The sequence below is a fragment of the Rhinolophus sinicus genome, chromosome 17 (assembly GCF_057876585.1).
Source record: "Rhinolophus sinicus isolate RSI-liver-muscle chromosome 17, RSI-T2T, whole genome shotgun sequence".
Taxonomy (NCBI): Eukaryota; Metazoa; Chordata; class Mammalia; order Chiroptera; family Rhinolophidae; genus Rhinolophus; species Rhinolophus sinicus.
Genome location: NC_142517.1, coordinates 59,444,911 through 59,459,011, shown reverse-complemented (window position 1 = coordinate 59,459,011; position 14,101 = coordinate 59,444,911). Strand labels below are relative to the sequence as shown.

At 40.1% G+C, this 14,101-nt stretch overlaps 1 protein-coding gene across 3 annotated transcripts in view; it reads right to left on the bottom strand.

Moving 5' to 3' along the window:
- Window positions 1-14,101, bottom strand: part of OSBPL11 (oxysterol binding protein like 11) — an 81,960-nt gene that overhangs the window by 57,287 nt on the left and 10,572 nt on the right. For all 3 annotated transcript variants that reach the window (XM_019723661.3, XM_019723662.3, XM_074330551.2), the window contains exon 2: window positions 2,637-2,705. In XM_019723661.3, the coding sequence (XP_019579220.2) occupies window positions 2,637-2,705 (69 nt within the window). The remainder of the gene's footprint in view (window positions 1-2,636; window positions 2,706-14,101) is intronic.

The following is a 14,101-nucleotide window of genomic DNA, read 5'->3' as shown; positions in this document are numbered from 1 at the left end:
CAGAGCAAGTAGTTAGTTATAGAGTACGCCCAGGCTGGATTTCTCCAAGCTGCTGTAAGTCAAGTTCTAAATTGCTCTAAGTTGCTCTTAGTCAAAACAGAAATGGATTGCAGGGAAACTGTCTTGAATATCTGGCATAGGTGCAGTGCTTTTGTTAGTTAAGCTCTACCTGTAGCACGTGGACAAAAGTGGTTAGGCACGCCAAAGAAACTGAGCCACTAAGCCTAGGATCCTTTAACACGGTCTTAACCTTTCTGTTCCCTCTGAATCATTCAATCTACATATTCCATGCTGAAGACCCAGCTGTATTTCTGCTGTACCACTAGACCTCCAGCCAGGTTGACAGAAAAGGGAAGATGGAAGTTTTTTTCTAAAGTGGGCCTACAACAGTCTAGTTGATAAGCTGAGTCCTCTCTCTGATGGGGCAAGTTGGTAATAGGTTCTGTGTTCTCAGTAGCAAACAAGGATGAGTTGTCATCATCCCCACGCTCTCTGGCACTGCTACAACTGGCCTCTTACAGCACTGGAGGGACTACCCTGGCAGAGGCAACGCCCCTGTCTATTCTATAATGTTTACTTGGATCTGCTAGCTAACTCCCCAGGCAACCAGTGGCCGATAAATCTTCTTGACAGGCTCCCTCATACAATAATACAAACACCTGCCCATTCTTCTCATGTTCTCAAGTTGTCATTGACATGAAATGCCATCTTGAACATATACTAAACTGTACGTGATTTGGTATGTTTTGGAGCTTTGTTACTTTGTTCTACTTCTGAGACTTTCTCAATAATATTCAATAAAATTATATGAATGAAAGTTGTTGAATGTTGGGAGAGGAAGTTAACTTATTCTCCTTTAAGAAAGGGAATGAAACATAATGCTAAGAGAAAAGTGACATAAAATTTTTTAAAATATTCTATATGTCATTTGAATGTGTAAGCCTTCAAAAAATTACCAAAAAACGGAGGTGGAAAAATACAAAATAAAAAGCCTCCCTCGACTCTGCTTTTTTAAAAAAATATAAGATGGGAATCTGCCCTTTTCACTTCAACAGTAACTCTTCCCTTCTAATTCTTCACATCCAGCTTTGAACTTTCATATCCTCCAGCTTCCTGCATGTCATTCCTATTTAGATTCCCTCATGTGACTTCAAGCTAAATAAACACGGCCCAAACTGCCTTCTCTTTTAAACAATCACATTTTCATCAGTGCTTCCACTATTCTTAAAATGTCTGAAATCATTCTTTTATGTATTGTATCCCTTTTTCTAGTTGTTTAAGGTAAGAAGGCAAATTCAGCTTCTGTTATTCTACTGGCCAAAAGCAGACCTCTCCAAGTGACAAATGAATCAGCAGTATGATACAGTGTAAAACCACAGACTTTGGAGTCAAAACTGTTTGGGTTCAAATTCTAGTATTATCATTTTTAAAGAGCGTAAAATCCACAATGAGATCACTTCTCACCCATTAGGATGGCTATCATAAAAAAATTTTTTAAAAAGCCAAAATAGAAAATAACAAGTGTTGGTAAGGATGTGGAGAAATTGGAACTCTTGTGCACTGTTGGTGGTAATGTAAAATGGTGCAGCCGCTATGGAAAATGGCATGGAGATACCAAAAGTTAAATACAGAATTAGCATATGATCCAGCAATTCCACTTCTGGGTATATCCACAAAGAAGTGAAAGCCGAGACTCCAACAAATATTTGCACAGCAATATTCACAGCAGCATTATTCACAATAGCCAAAAGGTAAAAGCAATCCAAATGTCCAAATAAATGGGTAAATACAATGTGGTATGTACATACAATGGAATATTATTTGACTTAAAAAGGAAGGAAAATCTGACACATGCTGCAATATGGATGAACCTTGAATATATTATACTAAGTGAAATAAGCCAGTCACAAAAGAACAAATATTGTATGATTCCATTTACATGAGGTTTAGAGTAGTCAAATTCATAGATACAGAAAGCAGAATAGTGGTTGCCAAGGACTGGAGGAGGGTGAGATGGAGAGGTGTTCTATAATGGGTACAGAGGCTTCAGTCTCAGTCTGAGAAGATACAAAATGTTCTGGAGATGTATATTGGTGATAGTTGCACAACAATGTGAATGCATTTGATGTCACTGAACTGTACACTAATAATAAATTATATGTTATATTTTATCCTAATAAAAGTTTAATCCCTCTGCTCCACAACTGCCAATTCTACAAAGTATTTAAGACAGCTAGCTTTGCTACTTACTGAATGACCAGTGACCTTGGGCTGGTTATTTAAACCCAGAGAAGTTTTGAGAACACTGTACAAAACAGGCACCTAACACAAATCTGCTTGCTGCTTCCAAACCACCTAACTACTGCAAATATTGAATAAGCCCAAATCAGCTAAACAAGTGATTCTAATCCTAAAACAGCAGTAAATTCTGAGGCATTTGGAGGCTGCATTTGGACAGATGTCAACTCCTCCCATCCTCTCAAAAAGAGAAGAAAGTCATCAGACTTTACAAAACATGGTAAATTCTTCCCTAAAAGGTTTCCTGGCCCTGTTTATACTGAAGTAATATCAGAATACACAATTATCACCCACCTCTGCCTCTTAGGAGAGTGCTACGACAGAATAATCACACTTACCTGTACTGCCACCCAGTGACAAGGTTGGTGTACTTCATTAAGTAGCCATATACATTTTCCATGTGGTCACTGTTTCAAAAAGATCAGAAAACGCCCAAGTCAGTGAAAATTCCAAGAAATATCAGGAAGTTAACTGTATAGTTTTAAAAATGGCTGTAGACAGATATATGTTCTACAAATGCCTCAAACTTTCTTCAGTTGTAAAATGTATACCTCTTACATCTTCTGCAGGCTTTAGGCTAACAGTTCTTTGGGGCCACGGGAACCCCAATGCCCCTGGACTCTGAGCAAAAATAATTTACCAAAGAGTGATTTCTCTGATTTTGATATTTAACACACAGCCGAAATTCTCTGAACTGTTCTGGTCCTCAAAACTTATTCCTTCACTTACATGTGGAATCTTAAAATAAAACACATAAAACAACCAGAAGAAGAAAACACCAACTCATAGATACAGAGCAGATTGGTGGTTGCCAGAGGTAGCGAGTGGTATGGGAGGTGGGCAAAACGGGTGAAAGTGCTCCAAGGATATAAACTTCCAGTTATAAAATAAGTAAGTCCTGGGGATGTAATGTACAGCATGGTGACGATAGTTAATAGTACTGTATTACACATCTGAAAGTTGCTGAGAGTAGGTCTTAAAAGTTCTCATCACAAGAAAAAAAAAGGGTGACTGTGTGGTGATCATTTTGCAATATATATTAGTACAGATATCAAATCACTATGTTGTACACCTGAAACTAATATAACTTTGTATGTCAATTACATCTCAATAAAAAATTTATTATTTGTCCATTCTGTCCTGTAGCTCCATAACCTGAACATTTATTTATTTATGTACACTCTGTATATCAGTCCACAAAGGACCTAAGGTGACACATAACTTAAATTATGTATTTCCTCAAAGTGCCAAGATATTCCATAATTTACCATTTTTAGTTTTTCCCTTCATCTCTACACCAAGCATCATCACATAGCTATTAGCATGTAATATAAAGATTACAACTCAATTACAGTTCAATTCCTCTGGTTCTAGGATTACATATATGTTCTTCAAATGCATATGTGAACTGTGGGGAGAAATGTTTCTTAAATTCTCAAAGTATACTAATTACAACTGAAAACAAATTTTCATTTCAAAGCAACCAAAGATAACGCATCAGTTCCTCTACCTTTGTTCAGTTTCTCATATTACTATAGATATTCCTTCATTTTGGTCATATATAAGTTATTTCTATCCGTTATTTAATAGCTGTCAATGAATTTTTAAAAGTGCAATTTCAGTAGCATCATTTAGTAAATAGAATCAAAGGATATCTTCATATTTCACAGTATAGTAATGTTTTATGTTTGATTTTTTAATGTTACTAATATTTTACTGATCCTTATATCCAAAAAGTTAACTTTCTCACAAAAATTACAAGAGATTTACATGGTTTATCTGACAGTAGCATGAAACCAGGCTCAAAAGAACTAGAAATTCGAACAAGCAAGTATAAACTGCTGGCCTGCTTTTACTATATAAAACAGATATCTGGGGCGGCCGGATGGCTCAGTTGGTTAAAGCCTGAGCTCTCAGCAACAAGGTTGTCAGTTCAATTACCGCATGGCATGGTGGGCTGCGCCCCCTGCAACTAGAGACTGAAAACAGCAACTGGACTTAGAGCTGAGCTGCGCCCTCCACAACTAGACTGAAGGACGATGACTTGGAGCTGATGGGCCCTGGAGAAACACACTGTTCCCCAATATTCCCCAATAAAATTTATTTTAAAAAAATAATCAAAGGGGCCAGCCCAGTGGCTCAGGCGGTTAGAACTCCATGCTCCTAACTCTGAAGGCTGCTGGTTCGATTCCCACATGGGCCAGTGGGCTCTCAACCACAAGGTTGCCGGTTCGACTCCCGCAAGGGATGGTGGGCTGTGCCTCCTGCAACTAGCAACGGCAACTGGACCTGGAGCTGAGCTGCGCCCTCCACAACTAAGACTGAAAGGACAACAACTTGAAGCTGAACGGCACCCTCCACAACTAAGATTGAAAGGCCAACAACTTGACTTGGGAAAAAAAGGCCTGGAAGCACACACTCTTCCCCAATAAAGTCCTGTTCCCTTCCCCAATAAAATATTGGGGAAAAAAATAATCAAAGGTTAACAAAGAACCAACGTAAGAACATCCTATTCTTTGGGACAGCTGGTTGCACTGTTGCTCTCATCCTTCCCCTCTACTGTATTCAGAGCAACCAGCTGATATGGAACGACTGTGCCATCTGGTGGCCAAGAATAAAGAGCTTTGAGGGTGAATATCTGTGGTTCACTCTTCTCTCTACCTCATAATTGAGTTATCACGTAACACCTTTAACTTTCATACTTTGCTCCCGTTTAAAATGTGTGAATTTTTATAGAAGATTTTTAATATATCTGTTAATATGAATAAAATCTAGTTGTTAAAAAGTGGAAACACACCCCATATCTGATTATATCATACTATTCTGTGTTCTATGAAGTACTGATGATGGTCCAAGAGACTAATACACTGAAAAATAAGCTATGAAAAAGTCAGTTTCTTCTTCAGTCCTTCAGCAAATCCACCACTCAACAAACTGGCTATATTGTGACCTTTTAAATTTGTTAACAATTAATTGGGATTAGCTCTAGAAGCTGATAGTCTATAAAAATAGTTGATTAACAGAACTATGCCATGTGGCATTAATGTATTTAGTTTGAGACTCATCTCCTCCTATATATCTTAATAATGATTGCTTCAATTCCTAAATCTCCATTACTATAACACACTTATTTCTTAATTAGCCCTTCTTTATCGGACTTAATGAAGATATGTAGAAGCTTTTAAAATTAAGCTACTTTTTAAAATAAGTCTCAGGTACACCACATTATAATTTGAGTCTGTATACACTACAAAGTGATCACCTCCAAGTCTACTTCCCATTCATCACCATACAATTGGTCCCCTTTCATCCACCCTTAACCCCCTCCCCTCTGGTAACTACCAATCTGTCTTCTGTATCTATGAGTTTGTTTTTGTTTTACTTTGTTTGTTTTTTAGGTTCCACACATGAGTGAAATCATCTGGTATTTGTCTTTCTCCTTCTCACTTATTTCACTCAGCATTAGACCCTCAAGGTCCATCCATGTTGTCACAAATGACAGGATTTCATTCTTTTGTGTGGCTGTGTAGTATTCCACTACACACAGACAGACACAGACACAGACACACACACAGACACACACACACACACACACACACACACTTTACCCTATTTTTAACAGTTTCAAATCCTTTCATTTCAGTTCAACACAATTACTCAGTACCTTCTAAAAGCAAAGCACTTTGAAAATCCACTTAAAAAGATGAGAAAATTAAAAAAAGTTAACTCCGTTCCATCTCCAATCTATAATCTAATCTAAGAGAAATATCTCCTTAAAGAAAAAGACAATGAGAAGGGCTGCCACTGGAGAAAGGGCACATTGGGACTGTGTTTTTAGCTGTCATACAAATGAAAAAGGAATTTTGTTCAAGACACAGGATTCAATAGTGATTGAGGTTGAAATGATTGGATTTCACTAATTAGATATGAAGTGAGAAAGAGAATGAAAGCGAGAGTAAAGGTGAGAGAAAAGGAACAAAGGCAACACCCAGACTTCCAGCTGGAGCAAATATATAGATACAAATGCCTCGGTGACATTGGGATCACAGAGGAAGTTTTGGATTTGTTCCAATTTAACATTTTGAATTTAGGGGACTTACTTGTGGGATATACACAGGGAGATACTCAATAAGGTAGCATGGTTTGGGTTGGACACATAGATTTGGTAGTAATCAGTATACAGGCATGTAAGTGGAACCTAAAGCCACGAGAGTAAATAAAATCACCCAGGAAGTAGTATCCTGTTTCCCCAAAAATAAAGACCTAGCTGGACAATCAGCTCTAATGTGTCTTTTGGAGCAAAAATTAATTAATATAAGACCTGGTCTTTTATTTTATTTTATTTTATATTATATATTATATTATATTATATTATATTATATTATATTATATTATAGACCCGGTCTTACATTATAGTAAAATAAGACTGGGTCTTATATTAATTTGCTCCAAAAGACACATTAGAGCTGATTATCCGGCTAGGTCTCATTTTCAGGGAAAGACGGTATTATAAAATGACAAAAGATGGGACAGAGTCCTAAGGAGACGTTTTAAAAGCATGAGCAATGTAAAGAGGAGATAAGAAGTAGCTGAGTAGTAGGAAGAAAACAGGGAATATTTCAAGTTTGTGGTCAACAATGTGCAGTGCTACAGAGGGGTGAAATAAGATAAAGACTGAAACGTTTCTATTAGATTTAACAACCAAGATGTGCAATGGTGGAATGATAAAGGCAGAGCCAGCTAGCAGTAACTGAGAGAGACTGGGAGAAACAGGAGTGGTTAAGAGAGTATGGGCTTGGGCCAGCCCGGTGGCTCAGGTGATTGGAACGCCGTGCTCCTAATGCCGAGGTCGCTGGTTCGATTCCCACATGGGGCCAGTGAGCTGCACCGTTTACAGCTAAGACTGTGAACAATGGCTCTCTCTGGAGCTGGGCTGCCGGAGGTCAGCGTGGGCTGCTGTGTGCTGCCGTGAGCTACCATGTGCTGAGAAACAACGGCTTGAAACTGTGGGGAGGTGGGAAAAGGGGAGAGAAAAAGAAAGGGTATGGGCTTAAGGCAGGGTAGCTCTAAGTGCCTAATGGAAAGGAGATAATAAAGAGAAAGACTAAGACTCAGGAGAAAACAGGAAATGGGGGAGAGGTGGGGTCCACAGCACAGGTGGAGGAAACAGTTTTGGACACCTTAATTTAACTGCAGGCAGGAATTTATGCAAGCTGTAGTCAGTATAAAGTGCCAATCAAGCCACATCAAAATCCCTACTTTCTACTAGGCAAAAACTGTCCTCCAAAAAGGCTTAGTTTCAGTTTGTTTCCCTTGTTAACATAAATAGCATGAGGAAAGGAGGGAGCAGCCTCCCTCCTTTGCTGAAGAAAAACCAACTAATGACAGATGGCAGTGGCTGCAACACTTGTACCTCCTCCTGCAAAAAGATATTCCACAGAGCAGTGATTGCTTCTTTTAAAGATTTTTTTTTTTTATTATTGGGGAAGGGGAACAGGACTTTATTGGGGAACAGTGTGTACTTCCAGGACTTTTTTTTTTTCCCAAGTCAAGTTGTCCTTTCAGTCTTAGTTGTGGAGGGCACAGCTCAGCTCCAGGTTCAGTTGCCGTTGCTAGTTGCAGGGGGCGCTGCCCACCATCCCTTGCGGGAGTCGAACCGGCAACCTTATGGTTGAGAGGATGCGCTCCAACCAACTGAGCCATCCGGGAGCTCAGCGGCAGCTCAGCTCAAGGTGCTGTGTTCAATCTTAGTTGCAAGGGGCGCTGCCCACCATCCCTTGCGGGACTTGGAGTTGAACTGGCAACCTTGTGGTTGAGAGCTCACTGGCCCATGTGGGAATCGAACCGGCAGCCTTCGGAGTTAGGAGCATGGAGCTCCAACCACCTGAGCGACCGGGCCGGCCCCGTGATTGCTTCTTGCTCATCCTAGTACTTACTTAGTGTATGGCCTGGCATATAACAGGTGTTCAATAAACCTCTGTTGAATGAATTAAGCAATGGGAAGATAGAAGCAGAATTTTTCTACAAAACCACAAGACAATGCTGAGTAGCCTGCAAAAAAAAACCCATTCAATTCACAGCCCATATACTAAATAAATCTCAAATAAAACAAATTATAATTCTGTGTGTTAACCTATACCAAAAAGTATAAAGTGGAGAGAGAGAGAGAGATCCTACCTCCTGCTAAGAGCCTTAAAAATGGTAACATTCTTTGACCCAAGAATTTTACTTCTAGGTATCCAGGCTAAGAGAAATGATTGGAAATGTAGACCAGAATAATAGGCAGCTGTGTCCACTGGAGCACTATTTATAATAGTAAAAACTGAAAATAAAAAATGGAGAAAAAAGGAAATGAACTGAGGAAAGGGAAGAAAACCAAGCCAAATAAATAACAGTCAGAGAATAATTAAGAAATATCATAGAATAGTATTCACCAATTAAAAATGTTTATGAATTCCTAACCTGGGAAAGTGTTTAAAATCATTAAAATTGCAGGTTACAAAATTTTATATAGCATATAAAATATACGCACAGAACAAAAAGCATATAAAATAGTTTAACTGTGGTTATCACTGGATGGAAGAACTATAGTTTTACTTTGCTCCCTTCACTGTTTCACATTTTCCAATTTTAATATATTAGTTTTATAATCAAATAAAACATTTTTTAAATGTTCTATTACCTTGAATAGGTGTGAGAGTCCAGGCACAGATCTATTTATACCTATCAGTGTGTCTATTAATAGGTATGGATTACACTTTTAAAAAACTTTCCAATGTGACTGCATGAACATTGCTCTTCTGGGATGTACAACTGTGTTTCCAAAAACCCTTATTTCCCAAATTACGTTACACGTACCCAAAACTGGGCTGGGTGGCTAGGAGAACAGGGTAAAACCAGACTATCTTTCTAGAGCAAATTTACTTGACTGTAAGAAGTTGCACCAAAACTCACGTAAGTGTTAAGAAGAAACTTGCTCCCTCCTCACACTTTTCCACGTGGAGAACTCCAAAGAGCTCCTGTCCGCCGCTCCCCCTCCGTCCCCTCAAACCTTCTACAGCTGGGCTCAACCCAGTCTGGGCGCTTGTCCTTGTATCTGCCTCTCACACAGAGAAGATATTCTTATCTACTCTGACAACGGGACCTGAGTGTTTCAAGCTGCCCGTGACTAGGTGGATAAGTGGGCCTAATTCCAGGGTGAAATATTAGCAAACCTACTCTATTCATGTTAAAGCCACTTTCTCAGTGAGCTTTTCCAGTAATAAAACTATTTCTTCACACCCACTAGGATGGTTATCATCAAACCAAAGCCAAAACAAAACAAAAACTAAGATGTGTTGGCAAGGATCTGGAGAAATTGGCACCCCTTGTGTATCGCTGGTGGGAATGTAAAATGGTACAGCCACTGTGGACAACAGTATGGTGGTTCCTCAACCATAGAATTATTATATAATCGAGCAATTCCACTTCTGGGTAATAAACAAAAGGATGAAAGCAGGGACTCAGAGTATTTGTACACCAATGCTCATAGCAGCACGATTCACGAGAGCTAAAAGATGGAAACAACTCAAATATCCATCAACAGATGAATGGATAAATAAAATGTGGTATACACACACAATGGAATATTATTCAGCCTTAAAAAGGAAATTCTGACACATGCTACAACATGGACAAACCTTGAGGACATTATGCTAAGTAAAATAAGCCAGACGTAAAACAACAAATATTGTATGATTCCACGTACATGAGGGGCTTAACGGTGTCAAAATCAGAGACAGGTAGAATGAGCAGTTGCCAGGGGCTGGGAGGGTGATGGAGGTAAATGGGGAGTTATTATTTAATAGGTACAGAGTTTTAGTTTGGGATGATGAAAAAATACTGGAGATGAATAGTGGTGGTGATGGTTGCTTAACAACGTAAATGCCACTGAACTGTACACTTTAAAATGGTAAATTTTGTATGTGTATTTTACCACAATAACAAACCTGACAATTTGATAAGCATCCTGTCTGATCCCTATGTCCTAGTCTCAACTGGTCCTGAACACAGGACATTATTTATTGAACTCGGGAAAACCCAATAACAAATATATTACAGGGTAGAATACGAAATCCTCATGAATTTTTAAGATAATACTGAGAACTCCCAGAAAGCTATATCAGGAGCGGTGTGAAGAAGAGGAAAGAACGACCCCTGGACCAACCAAAGCCCACGCACACGCAGCTGCCTTTCCGCGTCCATTGTCTACTCCCCACCACCCTCACCGTCATGCCCAAGATGAAGGCTAAAGGAGATAAAGCCAAGATGAAGGACGAACCACAGGGAAGATCTGCAAGGTTATCTGCTAATCCTGCTCTGCCAGAGCCCAAGCCTAAAAAGGCCCTGCAAAGAAGGGAGAGAAAGTATGCAAAGGGAAAAAGGGGACAGCTGAGGCTGGCAAGGCTGGGAATAACTGCAGAAAACAAATGCGAAAACAGACCAGGCCCAGAAAGCTGCAGGTGCTGGAGATGCCAGGTGAAGTGTGTGCATTTTTGATAACTCTGTACTTCTGGTGACTGTACAGTTTGAAATACAATTTTTTACCAAGTTTTATAAAAATGCAGAATAGTTTTACTTTTTTTTTTTTAAACTATGGTGTTAGCCCACAGAACACTTCGTTGTTGTTTTTTGGGGAAGGGCATACGAGTATGTCACTAATACAATGTCTCCAAAGCTGGACTGACGTGGGGGGAAAAAACCATTTCTCTTCTAGTTTTCAGAGACTTCCTCTTCACAAAATAATAGCCACCTTGGCACAAATACCTTACATGTGGAAAAACTAAAATTCATTTTTATGTCCTGTTTTCCCCTCTCTGCTTTCAGCATAGACTTTGACTCCCTTAAGTTCAGAGACCTATTGGCACCTTACCCCCCAAAACTGGGTACTAGTAAGGCAGGCAATCGGGACTTTCCAGTGTCACCACTGAGATGGCATCCCTCAAAAGAGCAGTGGCTCCTTTGTTACATCGTGGACCTTCAGATGTTACCCCCCTGGTAAGCTCACATGGCAGCCTGCATAGTTTCATAGACGCTGCCAGAAGACACGAGATTCGAGTCAGAGACTAAAGACTTCAGCAGTCGCAGCCATAGCAGGAGCCAGATGGGTGGCCCCAATCACACGGGGCACCGCAAGAGGGCAGAAAACGCCTGCACGTACAGCAGGCTGTGGAGCTGATGAGGAACCTCGAGGAGGGAACCCAGTCTTTCAATGGGCAGTAAATCAGCCTGACCGCGGAGTCAAGGAGACACTATTAAACTGGACAGTAAATAAACCTGACTTTTGCTCAGGAGGGAGATAACTACCTATCTTCCAAGACTGTTTGCTATACAAACATTTTTGAAAAACAATACGGAACAAAGGGTGGTTGATACCTCTGCTCACAAGACATGCACAAACATGACAGGCCCATGAAGAACTGTCTCCCAACAAGTATTACATGCATATTACAGTGAAAAATATCTTATCTAACTCTGTCTTCCAGCCACCACTTCCCTCATGATGAGACAAGTTGAGACAAGGAATTCCCTCAACTTCTTGTGTATCTCTTCAGAGCTATTCTATGTACCTACAAGCATTCACACGCCTGTCTATTTTAAACTAATGGTTGTAATTACATACTGCTCTGTACCTTGCTTTTTCAGTTTTCTTAGGGATGGTTTCACTTTGACACACAGGGATCTAACTCATGCTTAACATCTACAAAGGAATCCCTCGTATGGCAGTATCATTATATATTTAACTAGTCCCCCTACTAATGAACATGTTGCCAGGCTTTTATTATTAAAAATAATGCTGCTGCAACAAACTGTACAGTACACATCTCTGTGTACATTTCTAAAATACAATTGCTGGTAAAACAGGCATGTGCATTTTTCAGTTTTCACAGATACTGCCAACCTGCTCTCCGAAGACGCCACACCCGTTTAACTCCTCTCCTCCAATGTAAAAAAGGGCCTGTTTCCTCACACCGGCCGATGGCAGTGCTGTTTGCCAACAAAAATAGGGTGTAGCTTTTACCTATAACCAATATTTTCAGGCATTATTAAATAGGCTTTTCAATACCTTTTATTATTCAAAATTAAGTTTCTAGAGTTAAGTGTGAGAAAGTGTTAGACTGTGGGATGAGCGCCCAAAGGGGACAGTGGCTGTAGCTCGAACTTTTCCACTGACTAACGCCACGAGTAACCTTGGCCACATCAATCTCTGTGGGCCTCAGTTTACTCATATGCAGATGACTCTTTCAACCTAGAATGTGTATAGATCACTCATCACTCAAAATTCAAAGGTTTTTCTCAATAAAAAAATGTTATTTCAAAAACAAAGTTTGCAAATGAGGGCAACATTATATTACACATTAAAACTTTTTAGCGAAAAGTAGAAAATGTTTTCTCATATAACATCTTGTTCCCATAGTAGTATTTACTTGTTCCCCCATGTACTTCAGAAGGTCTTTGCAGTAGCCACTTCGATAAGCCCAAGACACCACAGACTAAGAACAGCAGGGTACTAACACTCCCACTGCCACCTTTTCTGTCAGTGTGTCTATTCTCTCATTTTATTTTTGTAGGTACCTCTCTCTCTGGCTTCAAACCACACTTAGTTCCATAATACACTCAGAGTAACATTCAATTTTTCTCTGTATGAGGTGTGAAAGAAAAACAGCAAAATAGAGTCGATATCGTCAAGAGAGCAATGGAGGCCTCTGGGAAGGTGAGCTGAAACGGGACTTTTGAACTGGGCTAAACCAAATGGCTATATATTGATACAGTTCCTAGAACTGACTCTCTAGCACTGAAATCTCTATTAAAAAATAAGAATTTCTCCTAGCAGTAGACATAAGCAATTAATCATGTCTAGTCGAGCATCGTGTAAGTCATCTTGCCAGCACGAATCACAACTCTTTCAAAGCAACTTGTATAACCCCTTTAAAAGACCCCCTTTTGTGGTCTTTATAAACTCTGTCCCTTTCTGTCCCCCTCAGAACAAAGCTGGGGTTTCTATGCAAATCTGTGTCCCCAAGACTGCAGTTCCTAAAACAGACCCCCAAATAAAGCTTTTGTGTGACTTGCAGCTCTTGGCCAAAAGTGAGTGGTATCATTACATGGTGTTAGAGAAGTGGGATCCAGAGTTAACTTGCCTCCTCCTCTAGCACCTCCGCGGATTCAAGTAAAGTACCTACAAGAGTCCACTGCACTCTATCTTCTCACGGTTGGCCCCGGATGTTGTGGTCGAACTCCTCCTGGACCGGAACCTGCTGCCTTGGTTAAGGTTCAGGCTCTACTGGGGTGTCCTCTGTTGCCAGCATTTTGTCTACGGAACTTACAATGCCCATGCAGTGAGCAATTACTCTTGAAAAACAGAAAGTTCACTTTCTAACGGAACAGTTGACCCACCACCTTCACAACTCCTGCTGGATTTGTGTACAAAAATTATTGGCCCTAGACCTGCAACTTTGTGTCTCACTGGACCATAATTACCCAGGGTGATTTACAATTAAACTGGCCGACCTGGGGCTTTTTTTAAAATCCCCAAGCTGGTATACCTGCGTAGTCAATTTGAAAAAGACTACAAAATTAAGCAACCTGAATGGAAAGCCTATTTTAATTGGCATTTTGAGGCCTCCAAACATAAGTGAATCAAAAATTGCTTCCCTCTGAGGCCAGCCCAGTGGCTCAGGCAGTTGGAGCTCCGTGTTCCTAACGCTGAAGGCTGCCAGTTCGATTCCCACATGGGCCAGTGGGCTCTTAACCACAAGGTTGC